Source organism: Ptiloglossa arizonensis, chromosome 6 (assembly GCF_051014685.1).
Source record: "Ptiloglossa arizonensis isolate GNS036 chromosome 6, iyPtiAriz1_principal, whole genome shotgun sequence".
Taxonomy (NCBI): domain Eukaryota; kingdom Metazoa; phylum Arthropoda; class Insecta; order Hymenoptera; family Colletidae; genus Ptiloglossa; species Ptiloglossa arizonensis.
The window spans coordinates 1,098,890-1,125,358 of record NC_135053.1 but is presented as its reverse complement, the minus strand read 5'-3'; the positions used below and the strand labels follow the sequence as shown (position 1 = coordinate 1,125,358).

The 26,469-nt window shown below is 35.3% G+C and overlaps 2 protein-coding genes across 2 annotated transcripts; both read left to right on the top strand.

The window, feature by feature from the left end:
- Positions 1–10,744: 10,744 nt before the first annotated feature.
- Positions 10,745–15,656, top strand: Achl (La ribonucleoprotein translational regulator Achilles). Its single transcript, XM_076314878.1, has 3 exons — positions 10,745–12,178; positions 12,298–12,622; positions 14,187–15,656. Exons 1-3 carry the CDS (start codon positions 11,414–11,416, stop codon positions 14,738–14,740), a joined length of 1,644 nt encoding a protein of 547 aa, XP_076170993.1. The 5' UTR covers positions 10,745–11,413; the 3' UTR covers positions 14,741–15,656.
- A 998-nt stretch (positions 15,657–16,654) lies between these two features.
- Positions 16,655–23,806, top strand: Rich (guanine nucleotide exchange factor subunit Rich). The gene is made up of 17 exons (XM_076314713.1): positions 16,655–16,774; positions 16,981–17,203; positions 17,561–17,668; positions 17,742–17,897; positions 17,995–18,309; positions 18,370–18,461; positions 18,539–18,812; positions 18,897–19,049; positions 19,129–19,329; positions 19,403–19,766; positions 19,838–20,043; positions 20,115–20,456; positions 20,527–21,016; positions 21,093–21,384; positions 22,044–22,516; positions 22,611–22,971; positions 23,055–23,806. Exons 2-17 carry the CDS (start codon positions 17,069–17,071, stop codon positions 23,380–23,382), a joined length of 4,290 nt encoding a protein of 1,429 aa, XP_076170828.1. The 5' UTR covers positions 16,655–16,774; positions 16,981–17,068; the 3' UTR covers positions 23,383–23,806.
- The last annotated feature ends 2,663 nt before the right edge of the window (positions 23,807–26,469 follow it).

Below are 26,469 nucleotides of genomic sequence, written 5' to 3'. Positions count from 1 at the left end.
TCGTTTCCTGAAAGCGCTGGTGTATACGAGTTCTTGATATGTAATGGTGCATACCAATATTATTCGTACAAGAAACTTTCGAACGATATTGGTTATTTGACAATTTTGTTACCACGGTGTTGTAATTATTTCACGCGATTAAGTATATTGATCGTAAAATATGTACATTATTACCATGGTTAATAATATAGCAATGGCCACGAATGTAAATATATTTTTATTGGAAAATTTAATAGAAATAGATTTACAATTAATTGTCGATTTTTATCTTAATAGTATCTATACACATTCAAATGTGTACAATTGTAAATAAAAGATGGGCAACCTTAGTCGAAGATGATCCATGGCCCATGAGTAACCATAGCTGGTTGAACAATGAGAGAAAAATAAACGATTGGATTGCATTGAAGATTTATCTGGCGACTTCAATGCTTCCCCGGTTGAAGAGGAAGGACAGCGGAAGGTTCCTCGTCGCAGGTGCGATACAATTACGCGATTTCCTCCTGCAAATCGCGTTAACGCAACATTAAAACGACGTTCCTTGGATTTAAGACTCATTAAACAAGTATAATTAACGGTTCACGATGCGCGATTACGTATTGTTATTTGCATTGGAGCTTATCTCGTTTTTGTCAGCCGCAGTGAAACCGATCAATGTTTAGATTTCATGTTTCCACGAGTCGCGTTACATCTTGGTATTCAAGTCGTCCGATTTAAACGTAAAATTTCGAATTAAGTTATTTTTCGTATAGAATCAAAGTAAGTACTTTTTCTACAAAATCTCTGTAAGCATGTCTTTCTTAAAAAGAGAAGAAAAATAATACAATTGTACAAGTGTCTCGCACAAATGATTATAAAACTGTAACCAATCGTCTACGAAGGTTTCGAGAATTTAGGGTTGAAACGTAACAACTTGCGCGTACTGGCTATTGTCCGCCCTTTTATTTATTGCCGTTAACTGCACAGAGCATTGTTTAATTCGTAAAATTAATCGTTCACGATGCAAGTTACACGGTCGTTGAAATTTACGATTTACGCTCGATCCGCGACTACGGAATATTACGATCTATCGTTTTTGCTTATTTGCGGGAAAAAAATAAATACCAAAGTCTAGAAATTACTCTCAATATAATCGTCGTTCTACGAATTTTCACGTTACGGAGGCGGGGTACCATTTCAATCGGTACGCACCGTTTGTGAAATTTGTACCGATCGCGCGTGTCCATGGAGCCGAAGCGGACTTGATAAATTTAAAATAAAATTGATCCAACCATTTGGCGCGCTGCCCTGACCCAGTTCGAGTTCTGTTCCCGTCTCCAGCGAACAGAACAAGACGACGCCGCTGCCGCCACCGCCGCCGCCGCCGCCGCTCGGAGCATCGAGAATCGCCTCGGGGAATCACCGCCCTCCGCGTGGAATCCTCGCGAACATCGGAGAACGATGAAACACCCTGAGCGTCCGCGTTTCTCTTAGAATCGGTCATTATTCGAAATAATGAAGTGCGATGTCGTGGAAACTCTCCTCGAAGGATTAGATCGATCTAATGGGAAGTTAGATCAATTAGAAAACTATCGAAGTGGAATTCATGGAAGTGGAAATTAAGGCATCTGTATAAAAGTGTGATTGTTTCGAATAAAATTCCTTCGGTCGAATAATTTATATGGATGGTATTAATATTAGTTATTCGTAACAAGGCATTCCGTCGATGTTATTCGTGTAACACTGGTAAACATTATTTTTCTTACAGAGAATATTTACACCGATTCTTACGTATTTGTTACAGTTAGCCTCTAATATTAACACTGGCACTACCGACGATGAACGTATTACTATTTGTATTAGACTATATATGTATCTTCGAAGTTAGATGGGGAAAGGACAAATTAATTTACGAGTAACGTTAGTTCTATATTTTGATAATTGTCCACGAATATTGTAAGCAAAGACGTGGCTAATAATTGAGTAACTTTGAAGAGATGTTCGAAACAAGTTAAATTGACCCTTTCGGTAGTTCTGGTGTTGATAAAGACAAAATGTAACTAGTAAAGAAGATTTAATAATGATAAGAAGAAAAAAAATCTTCTGTATTTTTTTTCGACTTATCCGACTTTGGAATCGGTTTCTTTTTTCTATCGCGTACGCGTCTTTATGTAATTCTGATTTGGGACATTTCGGGACATTTCGGCAACAGAAGAACGATACTAAGGCAAATGGAGCATTAGCATGCTGGTTGGTTACTGCTGGACACTTCCTGAAAGCAAATATTCCAGGGAATCAACAATTAGTATATTTTAGGTAACATTTTACACTTTGTACATATATAGGATTATACGAGTTATTGAATATCAATTAAACTGTGCTATTTATTAAAAAATTTATCGTTACTGAAAAATCTTGCGCGATAGGAAAAACAAATGGATTGCACGTTTGAATTCAACGTAAAAGATACTCGTGTAAGAAGAAATGAGCAAAATATTGTAAACCCGTGTAATCTTCGATGGCAGAACAGTAACTACATACGGTATATCGTAACGATTTCTGTACGTTGAACGCTTGAACTGTGAACAAGAGAGTATTATTTAACGCGATCGAATGTAGATACGTGTATATATTTAGAAATTGATTTGAAAAATTGTACAACTTATGTCAGTGCTTTGGCACAAATATGTGGCAGTATATTGTAGTTCGTGATTCAGCTTCGATATAAATATATAGTTCATCGTTCGGATAAACAATTGTTCGAATAACGAATAAGTATTTATTCGTCTGCCCACGTTATCAGGTTTATTCGAATGAACATTGATCCTTCTATCGACAAATCCTTTTTCTAAGGATATTCGATCAAAAAGAAAGTTGTACTGTAATTGATAACGGTTGTTCAATTATTTTTGTAATCGATTAACAATAAAATAAAAATAATCATTAATCAGCGAATAATTTCTGATATTAAATGTTAAATGTATGTTACGTTTGTAATCTGTAATTATATAATAATACTAGCGATATACGATAGGTATGTACGTGCAAACTGACAATAGTGAACTATAAGACCGCAGATGGGAAGTACTATAGCAATTGATCGATTGCCCTTGCGACGAGTTTATTAATTTTATATTCAACGATTCGTTTAATCAATAGGTAACTTTATATTTCCTTAACCTATTAAATAAATGGCAAACAAAATTGAAAAGCTATTAATATACGAAGTTTACGTTCGTTTCGATCGTTCGATTATGTTTCGTTCGATTCTTGCAAGCTTTATTAAACTCTTGAGACGTTTTTGGAGCTCGTTGTGCAATGATAGCGTTAATAATATTTGTCGATAAGACATGATTTAATGAGTAACAATATTTGGACAATAATTTAAATACCAGTATAAAAAAAAATCGAAATATAAGCGCGACTCGAAATAGGTGCGAATGTTTAATTATCTCGAAGTCTCTAGGCACTGTTCCGTGTATACGATTGCATTACATAACACTCTTTTGTTTACAAATAAAATTTATTCTTCACGAACCGATTTATTCTCGCTTCATTAGGTACGGTGCAACGGTAAATCATTATTGAACTATGGTTCAAATTGTAAAAGTATGAAATTTTTTACGCAAAAACAAATGGAACAATTTTACATTTTATTACGAATATGGAGGCGCGAATGATATAGATATAGATACAATTGTTTTTATTCAAAACGAATCGGATAATTTAAAACGTTGTCTTGGAATTTTTATATTCTTAGCATTGGTACATTTAATACCAAGCATAAAATTAACAATAAATAAATTATTTGTATATTCGTCAAGAGACGTTCATAATCTAATTTCGTAAGTATAACGTCCGAACTCTTTATTTTTAACACAAAAAGTACGAATGTTCTTTTTCCTTTTCAACTATTCGCTTCGTTTTCGAAGCGACGAAGATAACAAATTTGCACGATTATTATTATAAAGGGGATTGGATTTTTCGTAACCGATTATGTATCAAATTTTCAATGACATTGATCGATTGAAATTCATTCAATCGGTATCTCAATTTAGGATTCAAGTTACAAAGTGAACGGTCACTATTTTGTGAGATTGACGTATACGAATATTCAAGCATTCGGGAGAAATGAATACATACCCTGTAAATATAATTTACTATGATGAATATTTAACACATAAGCGATATGTACAAAGTAGTATAAACGAGTGCAGTTTATCCTTATGTTTAACGCTATAAATATCTCGACCGTATGGTTTGGATGTTTCTCGGAACTTTATTTCAAAAGAAAATTCAAAACCTGAAAAAGTCAGTAACTAGTAGTTAAATCATCAAAATTGCAGAGCCAATGTAAATAATTATTAAAACTTAATTAATATGTAGTATTATATCAATGGTCACGATTTATGAGTTACGCACATACATTTACATTCATAGTTATATTTCCTTGGTAGTTTTTCTAAGATTGAGAAATGGAACATTAAAACTACTATACTTGTTTACCTTTCCGCTTGGAATTGAAAAGAAGGTTTTATCAATTAGCGAGATTGTGTTAATTAAGGTGATACCTCGTTGACGATAAATTAAAGCGCGCCAATGAAAGGAAATTGCGATTACGCGAATAATATTATCTTCTATTCGTGTTTTCATGAAAATTCATTTCATTTGGAACAGTCCGAAGGTTAAGAATGTTGAAGACGCAAAAGATCCTGTTATATATTTTTTTGCTTCGCTTGATCGTTAAACTGGATCTCTCATAGAGATCGCATACTGGAAAAGAAAGGTGACATATAAAAGTAAAATCGAGTATGTATTAGGTAACCGCTTACTGACATCAAGTGCCTGTGAAAAATGAACAAATTCATTAGCATCGCCTTGACTTTTAAAAGTACTCGTTTTGCAATTCTTTTGTCGAACAAAGAAAAACATTTCAAGCGGATTGATAATTTATTCGGTTTTCCAGCTTTATTTCCATTTTGATTTTTATCGAATCGAGTTTATAAATACATGTATACATGTTATAGCGATATCTAGATATGTTTAGAAATTCATCAGTTTCCAATATAATTTTGTAAATTGGTAATTTATTGAATAAAGGAAAGTCCGTGTTTCTGTTACAAATTGCAATGTAGTCGAATAAACCCGACAATATCCAGTCGTTATTTCACAAATAATCAATCATTAACGTAGATGATTGTTGATCCATTTTTGTGTCAAATTGACGGAAAGTATTTTCGTAATTTAAATTACAATTTCGTTTGAAAAGGAAAGAAATTAAATTTCTACCCGTACTCATTTATTGTTACGCTCGAAAACTATATAATTTCGTTCAAGAATTGAAACGAATTCAAATTCAAATTCGATTTTACGAAGAATTAACCTATTTAATTACACCAGCAACGGTTAGAATTTTCCAAAGACACGTACAATTTGCACATTACACGGAAAAAAATCGAATCGGTAGGATCGTGTCTCGTCGATAAATATTATTAAAGGCCGGACAGTGAATGACACATGATGGTGAAGTGCGAGGTCGCGTGTGTTTTCATCGAGAATTCAGATTGAGAATCCATCGGCTAGAATGGATCTCCGTTGAATTGTTGTTTAAAATCCTCGGGATGAACAAGGATGCGCGCAGGAGAGAATCGTTTATATCTAATTGTAAGATCCTTCCTAGAGACCTCGATAGATCCCTGATTATAAATGTTTGCTCCTCGATTGCTCTTTAAAGTAAGCGATTGTATGCAATTAATAAACGTCATAAGCGTCGATGATTATAAATATTCGACCGTCGTAAGTGAAACGTACGTTTGCAAATCGTTTCCAGTTTTTCTTTTCAGACCGACAACCGATTAGTCTTCCCTTCGAACGATACATTTTACAATTTCACACCTTCTTCGATGTAATATATACCGTGTACAGGTTGCTTCGTAACAAGCAATACATTCGAGAAGGTTCTTTTACATTTTTATAAATTACAGAGCCTTTGAAATTTTATTAAATCTACGCTTCTCAATGTCGATACGTTATTAAAATTTCAAATTTGGAGAAACTTTGTAAATATATATGCAGCTCAAAAGTCTTAGGGGATCCGATGTTTTTTGGCAAACCTCTAGTATCGAGCGTAAGTTTAAAATTTGTAACCACGTCTGTTACCTGATTATTTCGATAATTTAATTACTTTGATCGATCGAAGGTGAATTCGAAATCTTAAAAATCGGTGCGTTTTCTATACACACCTGCTCGTAGTTCGTACAATCGATTAAAATTGTGAAACTGACACTGTTGAAAATTTCACCACAAGAATGGTAAAATTAGCCGAGAGAAGAAACTGTTTAAGCGAAACAAAAATATATGTATGGTTATGTATTAAAACGGCAGACGTTGCAATGCGAAAAAGTAACGTGGTCGTATGGCCGAAGACCTTGTTGTATCACCAAACTTTGCTCTGTCTTACGAAATACTTTAATCTTTAATACTTATAAAATTTATCATTCTTAATCGAAGGCAGAAAATTAACAACGATGTTTCTAACGGAAAAGAGTAAAGTTGCCAACCGGTACCTACCTAGATCGTTAGATAAATATATACAGAAACAATATACAAACACTTTTGTTCGTATCTCTCATTGCCAATATTCGCTTCGGGCGATAGAACGTTTGGCGAATGCTTCAGGGTACCTACCTCCAACTACGATTGCTCGAAATACAGTATGTAAGTAAGAAATATTGTTTTACTTTCATGTCGACGTGGTGTGCAACCTGTGTATATACGTATTATATTCAACCTTCTGAGATGAATTATTAATCTCGATATCTATTCCGTCACTCTTACGCGTCGAATATTTGAGAAAGCTTACTTGTAATAGGTTGTTCAATAACTTTTATCGAACGATAAAACTTATCGAACAACCTGCTAGTATGTAGAGGAGAAACGCGTAATAAAAATCGTAAAAACAAAATAATACAATGTTTCGACTTTGAGGGGGACTTGAAAGGTATTTTTTATCGATATATCGAACTAACACCATAGACGAATAAAATGTCTCGCGAGCTTGCATAGTTCTCGGTCTTAAAAATTGAAGAATCTTCGAGACTTTGTTCGAAGAAAAGAGTATGAAACGTTCACAAATTTTGCATATTTCCTTACGTTTTGACAAACCGTAGGAATTCTTTTCGAATATGAATTATTGTACGTAAAATGTGATACGAGAGTAGATACATCGTGTGGTGGATCTACTTAAAATATGACCCAATTTCAGTGCATATTTTTGAACGATACTTAAAAATCTACGCGTACGATTCTAGGGTATTGCCGCAACAGTTGTTGGGTCTATGCTTAATGTTTATATTATGATAAATACATTGTACTATTTCCATTGTAATATGTATATCTCGTCGTTACAAATATTATTCCCGGCGGGTCTTTGCATTCTACTTATGTTACGAGCCTTTTAAAAGGTTCTCTTTTGAAATATCGCCTCGAGGTAGTTGAATACTTGAAGCACGCATCGAGTACTAAATACAGCCGTTCATAGAATGAATTCGAACGAATCTAAATGTAAAATTTTCTTTTTCCAATTACTCGCCACTTGTGCATCGGTTAATATTAGCAACAGAGTCATCGAATTAAAGTAAATTCTTTGAAAAATTATAATACCATATCGAATAATTATTAATCGTAATAATAAACAGTCTTCGTGCAATTACTCTGGTATTGCACGTATACTTTATTCCAATATGCGCAATATTTACTTACTCGATAATATTAAAATATTATCCTCACTACCGAAGAAGCAAATTTTTGATATAAGATCAACAAAGACCCGAGGAACACTTCTATTTTCAATGAAGTTAATTTTTCGATGTACGCAAGTTAACGAATCCCTTATTTAACGTCTTGTGTATGTATAACATTATAACCGTGGGCGAAATGAACGCTGTTCGAAAATTTTAACAGCTGAAATAACACATCATTGAGCGCTCGATTGAATATCGGTAATTTTATGTATTCCATTTTCGTAATTGCAAAGAAAAGCAGTGAATTTGCAATCATTATTGTACACGAGCTGGATAATAACGTTCCTAAAGAAAGGGCGTTGCTTGCAGACAATCTATACTTTGAAAGGTCTGGAAAGACAACTTACGCAATATGCGAAGCCATATACATAAGAGGGTTATGCGCTGATCCTTCAAATTCTTTTACGTAAATGTTAATCCAATTTTTTTGTTCGCTGTACCGTCGACATATTTGGCGTTTACTCTTTCTTGTAAAGAAATAGCTCTAGCATCGGTGACGCATAAAAACGAATACTTTGATCGAATAAAATATTTATCGCGCGTTAAATTCGAAATTACAATAATTTTATAAATAGGTTCAAATATTCGCGCAACGCAAATAAAAATTCGTAAATTCATTTCCATCGTCAAATTTTTGAATCGAAAATTACGATTTCTACCAGTTTCTAATACGTATACGTATATAAAATAATATCTTATGTAGTAACTCCTTATAATCAATTTTTCCTTAAAGCGATCGTTATTGGAAAAAACAAAAATTTCAAATCATTGTCCTAATTGCTTTCTCGTGGAAATTTTCGAACAGAAACAAGATCAAATTTTGTACGTTAAGATGTAGCCGCACGATCGATTCTTATAATGTATGCTCAAAATGAAAATTACAGGTATCGATGCGTTACCACCAATTAGGTATAAATTTGAATACATTTGAAATATTATTTCCGACAACACGTTTTCCATATTATTTCAAACGAAGCGATTCCTTTTGGAAACTCCAGTTGCTACGAACATATGGATACTTTGTTCAGTTTCAAATAAAATATTAAAATACTATTTCAAATTGTCGTCTCTTATTTGATTTTCAACTGGAATTCCTTCAATTGCGAAGAAGCGTGGAAATTAATTCTAGCCGAGATTGAGCTTCGGCCGGCAGGTGATATTCGAAATAGACGAAGAGACGGGAAGACGAGGATAAAGAATGAACCCTTTCGATTCGACAACGATAACCTGCGTATATCTTCGTCCTTCCCCACTACAGGTATGGCCATACATGGTACCAGCCGCACTTGACCTATATCTTATTATGCTGGCAGCGTCCGGATGCAATGCGAAACGTTTGTGAATAAGCCCGGCGGGTCTCTTCGAGGTTGCTGAGGTTCACCACCACCATAAAGAAGTCCTTCCTTCCTGTAACAGTCGTCTCGATGTCCCAGCTTCCGTGAGAGACGCAGACTAGGCCCAAGTAGTCGAGAAGTTCGCGTCGGTATTCTAGTTTCGCGCATTTCTCATTTACATCCAACTCGATACATCGATTATGAACGAAAATCATTTTTGTTTCTCGAAGCCGGCTACATTCTCCCGCATCTTCGATCTACGTAGCAACGGAGTAGACAGTTTTCTACGGTGAGTGGTTTCTATTAATTATATTCGTTCGATCATCATTTCTTTCGTCGAAATTTTCTGTTTTTTTTTTTTTCGATTGTATTTACTTTTCTCTCTTAATTCGGTAACTTTTATAGTTACCAATAACAACTCGCGAGTGTCCTTCGTTTTCGACCGAATGCTCGTAGAAGCGTATTAAAGGAATATTCTAGACGTAAACGCGAATGTGCAACCTACGAAACATCTAGAAGCCTTGAATAAAAACAATAATTTTTGTTACGCATACAAGATCTTACTTCTATGCGAAAGCTGCACCGTAGCCTCGAATAAAAAGACATATTTTACTTTTTTCTCGAATGCAATAAAGTCTCGCTCGAGCACGCCGGTTGTTCACATTTACTTAAACGCGTGACTGCAATTGTCCAATAATCCAATAAACCCTCCGGTGGTCGCGCGGATGACGTTAGTTATTAGGCCGAAGTTTTTGCTACGTTATCGATAATACGTTATTCGATTTGAAGAAACGTGAGTCATTATTCTTTCTACGAGGAATAGAAGAATAGCGTAATGTTGATCCGATAATTTGTTCTTCTCTTCTTCGAGAATTTCATTGAGAAAATTAAGAAAACGGATTTCTTTTTAAACACGATTTACACGACCGATCGCAAACGCGTTGCACTTTTTCCTCGATGAATTTACATTTTCTTACCAATAAATGTCGTGGATCTGCCGGTTTTTTGAAAACGACGCAATCGATCGAACGACTTCTTTTGTTCAGTTTCTACAATAGTATCTCTTATTTACGGGAAAAACAAAAATATTATTTCTACTTTTACTACGATAATAGGCTCTATTTCTTTTGTTCTTTGAATTTTATATATCGCTATTATCGAGGGAGCCTCAACTCTGTAGACATCTTTAAATTTCGCATCGCGTTTGGTTTGCACGTATTTAAGTAAAATAATTGTAGGGTTACGTAGGCGTTTCTCCGTAAGGGCAGAAGAATTACGCAACGCTCTCCCGTACATTTGCTCGAAACACGACCGAAACGTTGAAATTCTTGGTTTCGCTGTTTGTTGGTTTGGTTCAATGAATCGGTGACACTCGATCCGGAATATCGAGACACCCATCGACCCTTCTCGTATGTCTACGGTACCTTTACTTTCTCAAGGTTTTGGCCAAGTGCCCTTCGAGCGATTCCTATCTTCCCGGTGTTTCGCTCTTGACCGGTATTTGGGAAGGTCACGACCTCAGGGTAGGTTTGTCACGAGAGAGGTAATCACGCATGCGCGACCCGTGGGCGAAAGTATTTAAAGAGGTGGACGCGTCTTTGGGAAGGCCACTCTTCCCCGAACTGTCACGGACCGCGCAAGTCCCCCACTTTCCTCCCCCTCCGAGGCAAACGAGCACGCATTCCCGACGAGAGCGGGAAGATTGGCTCTTTTAGTCTCTTCTTGTTTCCCCCCTTTCTGCAATTACCTTTACCTCGACGATAGTCCCCTTCTTTAGGATCGTTCGTCCTCCGTGTTTCCCCTCCTCGAAGATCGTCGGTGTGACATCGGTTCACTTAATAGACCTACTGCCCTGTCTTCGCAGATTCGATTTGGTGCCACGAAACGCGTCGGACCGGTGACAGGCAAGAAGAGATCGTCGCCGCTGGACAACCGACTCTTTCCTTGGACGAAACAAGCAAACGTGCCGGGCCTGCTATGCAAACACAACCGACGATTCTCTTTGAAACGAAATTAATCGAGGTTTCGATCTCTAGGCCCAATGAACGTTGCCTTCTTTCGATCGATTAAAAGGGACAAACGTATTTGAATAGGTCACTTATCGGCGCAGAAAATACGATGTCCGTTTAATCGTTCGACAGACTCGTAACCAACGGAGGAACAAACCTCAATAGTGTTCCTCGGAAGAATGGATTAATTCGGAAGAACCGTAGACACGAGATCGATCATCGTGTCTTCGATCGTGGATCGAAGATCTTGGATATTCGTTACAGTCAGCGAGAATTCGAACGCGTAAATATGGAAGAGGTGGACGTTCAACAAGAATCCAGGGACAAAGTAGGCAGCTTGATCTTTTCCCCGCCTCCGATGAAGAAGTCCGACACGAGGGATAGTATTTCTTCCGTCGACAGCGACGTCAGCTTCTCTTTCGATCGAAGAGGTTCAAAAGGGGAAGAAGCTGACTTATCCGACAGTGGAAGTTCCGACAATGAAAGGAAGCTACGGATCGTCGCTAAAGGGCAAAAGAATTCTGATCCAGATTCAGGAGCAGACTCGATGGAGGATGTCGTTCATAACGCGACGAACGATCAGAAGCAAGAAACACCGGTCGAAGCGAACACGGTCGACCAGTTGAACGACTTTGTTCCACCGAGCGACGAATTAGCCGAGAAGATATGCGTTCAAGTCGAATTCTACTTCTCCGATGAAAACATCGTCAAGGATGCCTTCTTACTGAAACACGTCAAGCGGAACAAGGAAGGATACGTATCTTTGAAACTTATCTCGAGCTTCAAGAGAGTGAAACACCTTAGCAGAGATTGGAGGGTGGTCGGGGCTGCTTTGAAGAAATCGAAGAAACTGCAAGTGAATCCACAAGGTACCAAATTACGTAGACTCGATCCTCTGCCTCCTTTCGATCAAACCACCCCTTCGAGAACGATTCTCGCTGCGAAACTTCCCTTGGAAAAATTGTCGGTGGAATCTGTCGCTGAACTTTTCCGACCCTGCGGTGAGATCGCTCTCATCAGAGTTCTTCGACCTGGCCATCCTGCACCAGCCGAGGTAATTATCCTTCGTCGAACCGCCAACTAATTTACCATTAATTATCACTAATCGAAACGAATTCAAACGGTCCGTTTACACTTAAATTTACCAATCGTGTCGTCTCTTTAATTATTTAGGTACGACAAGCGATTGCTAAAAGGCCAGAGTTGGCATCGAGCGACGAATGCGCCATGGTCGAGTTCACGGATTCAGCGTCTGCTCGTACTGCTTTACAAATGACCTTCGGTGATGCCAAGGTGTACGAATTGCAACAATCCAACGACAAGAAGAGGAAACAACAACCGGTGAAGAAAAGTACCGTGACGAGATTGGCCAAAGAGGAATCTTACAATTCCTCGAGTTGTGCCAGTGGATCCGAGGCTGAAGATGGAAGAGCCAGACATAAGAAACCTATTCATGGTTACCCGATGTATCACGCTTACCCGGGCCATCCCTATCAAGGTACGATTAAAAATAATTCTCGACAACGTACCCGAACGAACCACCCTCTACCGGTTTCCGATCAATTTTTATTCGGTAGAATTGCCCATGAAATAATCAACGTTTTACGAAGAACATGCGCGATCGGCGTATGAAAAAGTTCCGTTGGTTTGATTGTTCGTTCATCCTTTACGGTATTGCGACACAAATGAACGATTTAACATTAGATTTACCAATCGGTCAAAATTACTGCTTCCAACTGCTTTTACAAAGAAATTTACTTTAAATTCTATAGCATATTTTCAAAAGTCGTTACGATTTTTTCTATTATATATATATATATATAATCAATTTCATAAGTTCCTCTTTTTCCTCGATCATTGATTTTCCTGAAAGACACGAGGAACACCTTAATGTACTAGAATCTATCGGTAATTCTAGTGTTAGATGTAGTCACTATCGGTTGTCACGTAAGACCGTTTATCTTGTTTGCACAAAAATCAGCACTTTTTAAACTAAAAGTATTGCAGATTGGGTCCACGACTTTCTCGATGACGCCTAACGAGAAGAATACAGCTGATTGTTTCTCGTGTGATTTTTGAATTACCGTTGATGCGCGTGGTCGAGCACGAGAAGGCGATGAAACTTTTTACTGGCAGGCGTGGCGCCCGATTTGTCCAATTATTGACGATGTCTTTCGGAATTAACGATTTCACTTCCTTTTAAAAGCCGATAATAAACTGTATTTCTTCCGTCCCACCGTACATAGAGCATAACTTTCTCTTAACGAGGGTCAGGCTGCAACATCGTTGTTGTCGATGTGGCCGGTTAACGATACACTATTTTTCTCGAGACATCGTTGTAAACTTTTTAATTGCCCCGGTAATTGGAACAGATTCCTATTTCCAGATCGACTAATTTCCAACGATTCGTATAAAACTATTAGACGATGCTTGTACAAGATTTTTCCTAGTAGCGTAGAAACTGTAAACAAAAATTTGACAATAAGCCTTCGCGCAACAAAATTATTGTAGGTGGTTAATCGATTTTGTATATAATTTAAACGAGTTTATTAATTTTGAATATATTTTATAAACTATCTAGGTGGTAAATTTACAAATATAACAAAATTTCTAAAAAACGAATAATCTTTATCGATACTTTAAACGCATCGACCTCGCGCTCGAGTCCTGTTCGCTAATGAAGGAAAGAACGTAAACAAAAAGAAAGAGGAAAAGGAAATATGCAACGATACCGGTTCGATTTTTAAAAAACTAGTTTACTATACCCTAATTAAAAGAATTAACGAAATGTTGTCTACTGCTCACACCCGGTGACAGTAAAAATGATAGTATCTCGAAAAGCGTGTCTATACAGTTGAATGGACAATTATCGAGAATCTACTTTTATTTGAAAATTCTTCTTATCAATACTCGGATCGAAAACGCAATTCGAAACTGATGAAACGTATTTCTTGTATAAACGGTTCCCACGGTCTTGATAATTGTCCAGAAAAATAAAAAATGAAAATAAAAATCCGAGTTCTACGAGTTTCGAGATGTACAGATTAGGTTCTTTGTTGCAGGACCTCCCTCGCCAGATGCATGGTTATCCCGCCGGGTATCTGCTTGCTCCGTGTCCGGTTCGGAGAATGGCTTCGTTCTTCGTCGTTTGTCTTCCTGTTCCGGTTCCGGCTCGGAAACAGGAAATTACAGCAGACGTTACTCTGGCTGTTCCTCTGGTTCCGAGACCGGTTACTGTCACCCGGTATTTCCACCGAGTTACTATTACCAGGAGAATCGACGTTTCTCCTGTTGCTCGAGTTCCGGTTCCGAGTGCAACGGTGCCTGTTATCACTCTAGTCGTCGCGGTTCCACTGATTATGGGCCATTTTTGAGACGGTTGTCAGCCTGTAGCAGAGATTCCGGCTGCGACATATCCGGTGCAAGAAGATTGTCGCTATGTTCCTCCGGTGGTGAACAGGGCGCTTTCTGTCGAACCAGGAGCAACAGTGGTATCGCGTTGACGCATCTACCAGAAAACGTGACAAGGATGCCATCCGGTCCGGATGGCACGCGTGGATTCGGTCGACCGCCGAAAATGAACGTCATGCCACCAACCATGGAACCTACTTGTTAAACGACTCTCTCGTCGAGTACTCGAAGAATGTTTCGATGAGTACCCGAGTGTTTTTACCGTAGATACACGGTAATGGTAGTGACGATGTTGACAATTGTTTTTAGTTCGTTGTCTGGCCATAGAACGATCGATTTCGCCATTCCTCTGGTCGACGTATAAAAATCTATTATTAAGGACTTTATCGCGAGATCTCTGTGACACGATCAGCGCGTTTACTCGAAGCGAAGTAACGTAATCGGTGATACGGTACAAATCGTCCGACGCGTAAAGTTCATTTGTTATAACGCGCTTCGTTCGTTTATTGAATACAGTAACGTTAAACTCATCTTTATATATTTGTCGTACGCGTGAATCGTTTCCCTGTTAACAATTAGAATTGCTAACAAATATCGTCCTTCGAGTGTATTAACGTATTAACCGTTTATATCGCGCCAATTGAATTTGTACACGTTGAATTTGTTAACATTCGTTATTAACTTTGCTACGTGAATTTAAATATTTGACTTTGTAGCTGCCCGTGACAGCTGAAAATATGTGTATTTAAAGATATTTATGAGAACGTGTTTAAATTTTTCAATGTACATCGTATTCAGCGATAAGTGGTTTATACCCGAAGAGGTATAAATATTTAGTAGTATTGTAACAGTTCTATAATTGTGATAAGTGCACCGGTTTTGTGAACAAACTTTTGGAAATGTACGCATATTGCTCCGCGTTTAATTCAATAATTGTAAGTAAATGATGTATTGCCTAAGAATTTTGAATCATGAGGTTCTGTGATATCAATGATAAATGTACAGACTTCGGAATCCTAAGTAGAATATGCCCGTACCGACCAGACCGTGGTTCGTAAATTGTTTATAATACTCGATCAATGATAAACATTATAAAGAAATATATTGGTATGTTACGTTAAGATCTCATTTTGACTCATTTCTATTCCTCTCTAATCTATAATATATTCCCCTTATCCTTTATATGTTTTAAATTTTGCATTTTTCAGCCCCGTTAAATAATTGAACGTCACTTGTTTCTAGAAAAACAAGTTTATGCTGCAATGTATCGCACTCTAGAGACAGACGGGAAACTTCATGCAACTATTTCGCATTATAATAGGAAGAGGAATAGTGAATTCTTTCAGGGAACGCAACAACTGCAGTAAATGATCAATTAAATCAATCTATATTTAACGTCGTTCGGTATGAACTATTTATGAATTATTCGATCAGAAATTGTTTTACATTTTCCGAATAAAAGTTGTTTTATTAAATATTATTTCAAAAGTAGATGCATGTAGTACCTACAGCTATGTAAACGCTATATCACAGAAACACAGAGCAAGTATTGTATATACAAGTACGAATCAATATCAAAGTAATTAATAATTCTGTATGCATTTGTATCGACAAAAATTGTCAATATATAAAAGAACCTGAATTATACAGAACAAAATATTCTTTTTTCATTTAACCTGACCACAAAGTATTACGTAGCCGGAATACTACAAATATATGTAAATAATCAACGAATTATTATCAAAGTGCACAACTTTATGGACAATATAAATTTTCCTGCACGAAGTAATCTACAAATGGTGTAGCGTTTATTTATTATTCTATATAGTATGTTTAAACTTTTACACGAATAATCTTAATAATGTCGATAGATAAGTACAACAATTAATTATGTAAAATGAAGCTTGGGAATTTAAGTTTAAAATATTCTCTAATATAAGAACATCGGACAAAAGGTAAACACATTAATTCTTTCAGTTTTACATATACGTATTATTAAAAATATTATTCCTTTGTAATTGAAAAAAAAAATACTCTACGTTTCAATTGTACCGTGTTTATTTTCGTTCGAAGGTCAATTTAATTAATTTCCTAGCGACATATTTTCAAGTAAAAGCTGGAGTATACATATGTACACGTAGTCAGTATACCCTGATGTAATTGAACTCTATCGTATATTGTTTTATGTATTCTTTAAACTTTTACATAATAATGTTAATTTTTTTGTTCAAATAAATGCGTAAGTATCGTGTTTGCCAATGTGAAAGTATTAGTTACACATGACAGTGCGAACGATTGCGAATTAGATAAGTGGCACGAACGTTCCAAGTTCCCGTGCATTGTGCTACGTGGATCTCGAGGGACTTCACTTTGCTTCGTTGCACGAGTAACCTAGTACTTATGATCAGTATAAGATGGTGAGGTTAGGATGTGTTTACTTGTCAGATTCCTCGAGACAAGAGGTGAAACACGAAAACAGCTTAAACATAACAGGGATGTGAACACAAAAGGTGGACAATCTTAAAAAGAAATCATGTTTTTCCCCATTGGATGGCCTCGGGTTCTGAATACGACAGAACCGGAGAAGATAACAGCGGTTGTATGCAACAGGGATAAGATACTTTTTGCTGTCTTAACGACGGATGCTCTCACCATCTGGTATTGTAAGGCATGTGTCACAAATGCAACGTTATAATCTGACGATTAATATATTGCAAAGTATAATTACGATCCTCCATGATGTTTAGTATCATGGGTCAAAAATATTACTTATTTATGAACTGTTGATACTGTAAATAATAATTACTTTTAGTTATCACTTTTACTTTGCTTACATTGTAGCTTTATAATGTAATTGCTTTTTTATAATTCTTGGTGTTAAAATTACATACCTGCTTATCATTTTTACTTGTTAATTATTTTGCACATGTACCGATATTTTTATTTTAAACAATACTATAGAGAAATTCATATTGTTTTTACGTCGTTCTACAGTTTAATCTAATGAGAAAACATTTACTTACAGCCATGTGTGCCAATTATATTTATCAGAAGAACTGCAGATTCTTTGAGGAAACACGGTGACAATACTTTGGTACAATGGAGACCAGACTCCAGTATGCTGGTCATAGCGGTATGAAATATTGTGTAATATTTTCAATTATAATATAAGAGAGGACAGGTTATTATAATTTATACGTTTGTAGACGTCGGATAGCTATCTTTTATTTTATCGATTATCGGATACTAGTCCAGAAGGACGAGGTCTTTATGAACAAAGAGACTCTCCGGTTACAAGTTTAAAAAGAGATAGTGCTGAACTTTTTATTAAAGAAGTTATTCCTTCCTTAGTCTTGACATTTGTAAGTAAATATACAAATATGTTCTTTTTAAAAAAGAAAAAATATTAACTTTCTACATTGGTTTTGTAGTTTGTTTGAAAACATATTTTCTTCTTAGGAAAAATCAGCCTGGATAGATGGTGGTATCAGTTCGTTAGTTTGTATACGTGATGAGCTTATGGTTGCTACAAAGACAAGTCATATAATACGCCACAAATGGGATGGTACTGTAAATCGAGATTATTCTCTCGATTTAAGAAGAATTCCGTTTAGTGTTGATCAACAAATATCTACCGTAGCTGTACCTCTTACCGATAAAAATGTATATGTTACCGATATTGAATATTCTCCCTTAGTTGGTGGATTCGCAATTGTTCTTAATACAGGCAAAGCAGCATTTCTCACAGCACAGTCGCTGAAATTCGATCCCAATGTATGTCGATTATTTTTTGAACAAATAAATAGACAATTTTACAGTAATATTATGTTTTAGCAAGTACAAGGAATTTGGGCTAGAGATGTTGACGATGCTACTTGTGCAGCTGTAAATCATAAATATCGTCTGATTGCAATTGGAAGGCAAAAGTATGTCCTTTAAGATTTTTGAAAATTACATTGAAATATGTATTTATACAAATTTATAATATGTATTTTGTTATTAGTTCTGAGGGTGCAGTATATTATGTTGATGAAACAACAGGTGGTCTAGAAATGTCACATACCTTAAGCTTATCCTCAAAAGATTATCCAGGAAGACCAGGTCGTGTAAGGTGTTTAAGATGGACTCCTGATAGTTGTGCCATTGTGTTAGCTTGGGAAGGTGGTGGCCTAGCAGTATGGAGTACATTCGGTGCTTTGTTACTTTGTAGTTTAAAATGGGATTATGGTTTGAGAGTAGATTTGACCCATGATAATCCTTTACACATCCATACAATGGTTAGTATATTTGTTAATTTTAACTGTTGGTATTAATTTTGGTTTTTTTTTTTTTTATAAAAACTCATCTTTTATATATTGTAGGAGTGGTCTGCAGAAGGTTATCAGCTTTGGATGTTAAGGGAATCTCCGGATCCCTCTTTGACAGAGGAAAATGGAAATGAAGGAACTAATTTAAGGCGTTCTTTGATACAGTTAGATTTTGTAAAGAGTCCTTTGACGATCAATCCTTGCATGGTAATATTGAAAAGGAATATTTGAACAAATATTATTTTGTATTAATAGTATTTTATGTTAACAATGCTTTTATATGCAGGGTCATCATGGACATTTATATTTACAAGGTGAAGATAGATTGTATTTAAATCTCGGTGGTGGAGTTTCTACAAACACTTCAACTTTTCATATTAGTAGTGAAATACCTAATGATTCTATAACGCAAACACTTGCGGGTTGTAAGCAATGGCTAGTTGTTCCCATCCCTACCGCATATAGTGGTTCCAATTGGCCAATAAGAGTATGTAAATGTATATTCTTCTGATAAAAAGAAAAAATATATTTTTAAATAAATTCTTTTTTTTTCTTTTAAGTACACTGCTATCGATAACGAAGGTATGAGCATAGCTGTAGCTGGACGGACAGGGTTAGCTCATTATTCTTTACCTTCGCGTAAATGGAAACTTTTTGGTAATGAAACTCAAGAACGTGATTTCATTGTAACCGGAGGATTATTATGGCACCAAGGTTTTTTAATAGCTAGTAGTTACTCAATATTAGATGATAAAGATGAAGTTAGAATATATCCACGCGATACACGTTTGGATAACAATTATGTTAGAACTGTTAGAATGCCATCACAAGTGTTATTATTAAATACACTAAAAGATAGACTTTTAACATTTTGTGCTAATGCGCAAATTAGCATTTACGATATGGTACCCGAAAGCAATAATGGTAAGTAATAAGAAAAAATAAATTTATGAATTGTAGACGTCGAACTCATATTCAAAATATTGATGTTTCAGATGCAGGAAGTATAGAATTAATAAGATTACAGACTGTAGATGTTAGTGGACTTTGTGTTCATCCTGCCTGTGTTGTAAGTGCCACTTTAACTACTATACGTGCAGAAACGGCAGGAAGTCATCCGCATCCTGAAAGTCTTTTGTTAAATGTATCTGGACGCCTTCTTATGGTTCAACGAGAACATTGTACTGATAATCCAGATGTTGTACGTGAATAATATATTTATGATTAATATTATCATTAATTTTTATTATAATATTTATATACATGTTACAGCTGTTTACATGTAGTGCTCCAACAGTATTAGCTTCTTATGTAGAAAACGTCTGGGTACCGTGGAGATCGAAAAGAGATAAGCCTCATTTAACAGAAGCATTGTGGTTATTTTGTGGTGCTCATGGCATGCGTGTTTGGCTACCATTATTCCCAAGAAATCATCAAGAAAAAGCACATACATTTATGAGCAAAAGAATAATGTTACCTTTTCACTTACGTATTTATCCTTTGGCTATACTCTTCGAGGATGCTATTTTATTAGGAGCAGAAAATGATACAGTCCTTTTTACTTCGGATACAAATTCTCCATTTTCATTACCTTTTAGTTTATTGGAACTTACAGTATGTGTATTATTATTAGTGTACTTTCTATTAGTTAATTCGAAATTGTTACACATTTTCTTAATTTTAGAGTCAAGTTTATCTTCATCAAATATTACGACAACTTATACATCGCAATTTGGGATATCATGCTTGGGAAATTGCTCGTTCGTGTTCTTCACTGCCATATTTTCCACATTCGTTAGAACTTTTACTTCATGAAGTTCTAGAAGAAGAAGCAACTAGTAAAGAACCAATCCCAGATGCTCAGCTGCCTTCTGTAGTGGAATTCATTCGAGAATTTCCAGGAGTATGGGCTAGAGCAGTTGTACAATGTGCTAGAAAAACAGAGATAGCCCTTTGGCCTTATTTATTCTCTGTTGCTGGACCACCGAAGAAACTATTGCAAGATTGTTTGCAACGTCAGCAACTCGATACTGCTGCTAGTTACTTAATAATTCTACAGAACCTAGAACCGTCTGCTGTTAGTCGGCAACATGCTACCTTATTATTGGATGCTGCTCTAGAACAGGGAAGGTGGGAACTTTCAAAGGATCTCGTTCGTTTTCTCAGAGCCATTGGTAAAGCATAAGAAACACATTTAATGTATGTCCTTTCTTTTTATTATTTTCATATATATGTTGTCTTTTCCATAAGATCCGAATGATGTGGAATCTCCGCGAACATCTTGGGGAGGAACATCAAAATTAGGAGTACCTCCCCAAACACCACCACTTTCACCCCATGAAGATGATTTATCCCTAGTATTAGGGACCATGCAAGTTTCAAGAAGTCGAAGCTACAGTACTACGGTGACACCTAAAGTACAATCTGACTCAGCCAAAGATATCACTCCGTCTTCAATGTTAGAAAAAACTAGAAATGTAGTTATGAGACGAAAAAAGTCTGTGCCTACAAACACTTCTAAAGTTGAAAAAGCTGACAACAAGTAAGTGTTGGTTATACGTGTATTATATAAAAAAAGTAATTAACCCATTTGCATCCAAGCGCGGAATAATCCGCGAGTCACGACTGTACACTATCACCGAGCGCGGAATAATACGCGAGTCGCGACTGTCGACTATCACCGAGCGCGGAATAATACGCGAATCTACGACTGTCCACTATCACCGAGCGCGGAATAGTCCGCGAGCCTACGACTCCCATTTTACCAGTTGCAATAGATTACGTTTAACCACTTCTGAGAACTTTTTGGTTCTATTAGTTTGATATACATCAGTGTATTCTAAATAAGTGTTACTCTTTTGTGAAAATCTTTCAAACTGCCGCTATGAGTGTTGTGGCACGCAAAAATCCGCGCGGCACGCAAAAAACACTATGCGAAGGTGCAAAAAAGCCTATAAAAAAATTTTTTGCTATATAATATTGTGTATTAATCGTTTTAAACAGTATATTGTTAATAAACTCCATAAATAATTTTGATGCTCGTTACTGCATATACGATCAACCGCTCGCGGTGATACAGGTCAGTCGTCAGTTGAACGTCGCTGATGTTTGAACGCGGCAGCTTAAGCAGAGCGATGATGCAAATGGATTAATATTGATTATAACTGTTGAAATAATTGTGTAAAATAAATTATCTTTTAGAGAGGGATCGGCTGAAGAGTTTTTTATTGACGTAATATTACAACGTCATGCTCGTCGATTACTCTCGGCAAAGCGACTTGCAGATCTAGGCAGATTTGCTGCACGATTAGACTTTCATTTAGTTACATGGTTTGGCAGAGAACGTGATAGAGCAGCGAAAATCGATGATTACGTTGCAGCATTGAAAGCAACGCATGAAGATTTTGTATTTGCTTACCCTGTGCTATCTCTTCCAACTCTGCAGAAGTTTAGAAGATCCAGTCTTACATCTCTACGTTCAATAAGATCAATTAGTTTAGAAAGTCCAGAAGATGAACCATTGAATACAAGCTTTGCAGTCGATTTGCCCGATAGTGGTTACACAAGTTTACCAAGTGGTCGACCACCTTATACCACCTTAGTTTCCCCCGTTGCAAGCTTAGAAACTCAATTTCCCACAACTGACACTAAATTAACAGCACATATGTTACACGGTATTTATATTTTTTTATACGATAAACGATATAATTATTATTGTACTACAGTAATTTTTTTGAGAAAAGTATAAATTTTATCTGGCGTTTACAGATGCTAATAGTGTTCTTAGCGACAGTAGTACCATTTGGAGAGATGAAACTGAATCCATTGTTGGGACTGGCGTTGGAACAGTGTGCTGGGTTTCACCAGAACCAGTAGAACAGACAGAAGTTCATGCTGTTTCACCTTGTGCACCGATAAGTCGGGCGGAAGTACAACTTAGATACCTTTTACAATTATTTCTTGAAGGCGGTTGCCTAGGATGGGCTGCGGTACTAGCAACTATTTTACGCGATGCTCCTGCTATGGCTAGAACTGTAAGAGCAGCACATGCTCCTATGCAAACTTTTGATTCTGTAATTAATTTAAGGGATGGTCTTCTTACATTAACTAGGTGGTCTCACTCTGAATGGTATGTGTTATATGAACAATGGTAGTTTTGCAGAAAGAATATTGTAAACATAGTAGTAAAAATTATTTATATGTGCTTTTCAGTTTGGGGTATAGACCATTTATGTCTGGCATCCAAGTACAAATTTCTTTGTTGAACAGACTAGTTGTAATTAAACAACAGCAAGAACAGGAACAGATACCAGAAAGTCCTTCTCCTAGTCCAGCTCCATCCGCTGGTAGTAACCAACGTGGAAATTTATCTCGATCGCGACATTCATCTATTAGTCATGCTTCAACGACTGCTCCATTAGAGGAAGATCGATCGCATGAATTATCTCTAAATGTTGAAGAGGTGGCTTTCCGAAATAATTATAGCAATCTCAACAGTGCAGAAAATATTTCTTCACCGTCAACATGTGTAATTTCTTAAAGCAAAGCTGTCGCCTCAGAATTCAGAGGTATTGTATTACAGACTCTAATATTGGTATGAGACCTTTCCAGAATTTTTCGGCTTTCTATGAAACTTGTTTCAATACACTCAGTTATGAATACAATTTAGCAGACCACTGTTTGGTACTAAAATTTTTCTTAAAATACTGTGGGATAGATATTAGTCAACATCAGACCTCTAATTTAAAGAGTAAGTTATACATGTAATATAAAGGGAACTCTAATAATTTTTCATCGTGATATCGAGTATATTGGTTAAATATTGTATGATAATTATGTACACAATAACATCTTTGAAAATTTAACACTTAAGATGAAATATTACAAAATTAATATATCTCATTTTTTAAGCATTTCTATATCTGTAAATATGCTACTAAAGTTGTAGAAAAGGTACCATTGACATATTTTTAGATTCATTCTTAAAATATTTAACAAGAAACAATAGAGTTTGAAAAATCTACAAACCATGACTGATACTATTTCTTCCTTTACTTTGTAGACAATATACAAGAATAATAAATATTAATGTAAATGCAATTGGTATTAGTAGGTTATAGATTTGATTACAAGAGAAAGAATAATAGTGAATTCTAATATTTTATATATTGCAATATTGTATTGACTGAATTGTGATTGCATTGTGAAAGAATAGTTTGCACTAATTGTCGTGCTGTTTGAATATAAATTATTTATTTTGAAAGATTTGCAGTAGAAAAATTAATATCCACAAAAAATAGTTGTGTTTATGCAATAGTGTATTGAATAGAATGGCCGTCCTACAGTTCAGATTTTTTGTTTATACTAGAAATGAGTGTTCTACAATCAAATTAAGAACAAATAACTATGTAAACCTAATGTCAATAACTTTATAATTGATATTACTATAGATATTGGTTTTATATCAAGCTAGGTATGCTAAATAATGTAGAACAAAAAATAGACATTGTTGGTAAATAGTAGTTGGTACACTATACATTTTTAAACGAATGATTTAAAAACTGCTAGTTTATTCAAAGAGAATTGTAAGTAAGGTAATATCTATTATTGATTGCCCATATTGTAAACATTACTAACGGAGACATTAATACTCATAAAATAAATTCTGTAATAAAAAACAGTGATACATTTGAGAAACAAAATTCTTAATGTTCAATTTGTAAATCAAAATTCCGTTGGATTAATTTATAACAATAGAAAAATGATGTACAGTAGAATACCATTTATTTGAATATGTTGGTAGACAAAACAATTTGTATAATAACCATTCACTGATTTTCTTCAAATTTTCCAGATAATAGGAACTGACGTTCATAAAACTGGCTGTAAAGATTTCATTTTAGCTAAACCATTATTTCAAGATAATTAACAAAATTTGATTCATATGCAAAATATTGAAAACTGTCATCAGATGTTACTTCACTAATTAATCATTTATTTCCTGATCTATGGAACAAATGACTGATAATTGGTTCTTGATATAAGTTTATATTTGTAAACAAGTATATATATGACTGGGTTACTGCTTACCAATAGTTCAGATAAATACAGTCCTACTGTACTACTATGAATAAAAATGTGGTATTGAATTTTCTAAATTATATTAATAAATTTTGCTAAATAATACAAATAGGTAATTATCCAAGAATAGTAATAAATGCACTATTTATAACAAGATAGAAATAATATTTAATTTATATAGGTAGTGTCTACTAAATTTAATAATTTTTCAATTTTTGTTGTACGTACTGCTTATTTTAATTTTAGTAATTTTATTTTTATTTAAGTATCGTAATTTCAAAACATAAATATCAAAAGGAAAAAATAGCTCATTATAGACAGTCAGAAACAATAATCAAAATTACTTATAAGTATTTATGTCAGATTAATATAAACTTAAGAATATTAATTGGGGAATGGTTCATTGAGAAAAATACTTAAGCCTAAATAGCGATTATTATGAATTCATTGTTTCACAGTTTTTATATTTCTAAGAATCTAATTAGTACTGCCCCTTTTGTACGTAGTATTGATTAATCATACAAAATGAACAACCTCTTTTCAACTAGTTATTCAATTGTGAGGTTCAATTTCATGAGATATAGCAATGGACGTTTACTGTGGTCTTGTATAACAATAATACTAATTAATGTATACAGAAAACTGTGGAACACTAATAATAAATTGTTTATATATATATTGTAACATAGATATTCAGAAATATATATTTTCCCATAAGTTATGAGGTGTTTTTTTGTAATACATTAACATAATAGAAAGTACTTTCTGGTTCTTCGTATGTTTATAAGAAACATCTTACACAATTATTGTAACCAACCTGTGCAATTCTTGTGGTTGGTGTAATTATGTAAACAATTTTATATATATATAATTCTCATAGTTTTGGTCGCTTGAAATTTTACGAAATATTGAACAGTTTATAAACGCGTAGATAGTGTGCTATAATTTCGTTCTTGGTATACAACAGCTTTTATTTTTTATTGCACGCACACTTACAGGGCTGTGACTTTTTCAGTGATCTGCATATTCCGAGCTCGTAATCCTGCCGTATTATTCATTACAAACTGATTGTATGCGTTACTGAGAAATTAAAGATTGCACGTGTGTATTTCTTTTAAAGCGAGCGTAATCTCCTTGTTACTGTAAAACGAGTAACATTAGCGATATTTTGTTCTTTTAATTCATTGATAATATCCACAGGTGTTACCTTTGGATTAGCACGTGATTTAATTAATTCTTTTTGACGTTTCTATACATTTTGTGTGCAATTTTCTGTACTATGTCCGGCACAATATTTATTTCTTATATCATTTACTGATTCTTCGATCGAAGAATCGATCGATAGTGCAAAAACAATTTCACGCCAAGTATTTCGAGCCATTAAGAAATTTATTGTGAACCTGAATTTATTTTTGCGAACCTGAAATGGTATATTTCGAAATATTTCATTTTGTCGTTTTAATACCAATTAAGTGTAATAGTACTGCATAGATTTATCCGAAAATAAATATTATCAACCTTGTATAAACTTATAATCGAAACTAAT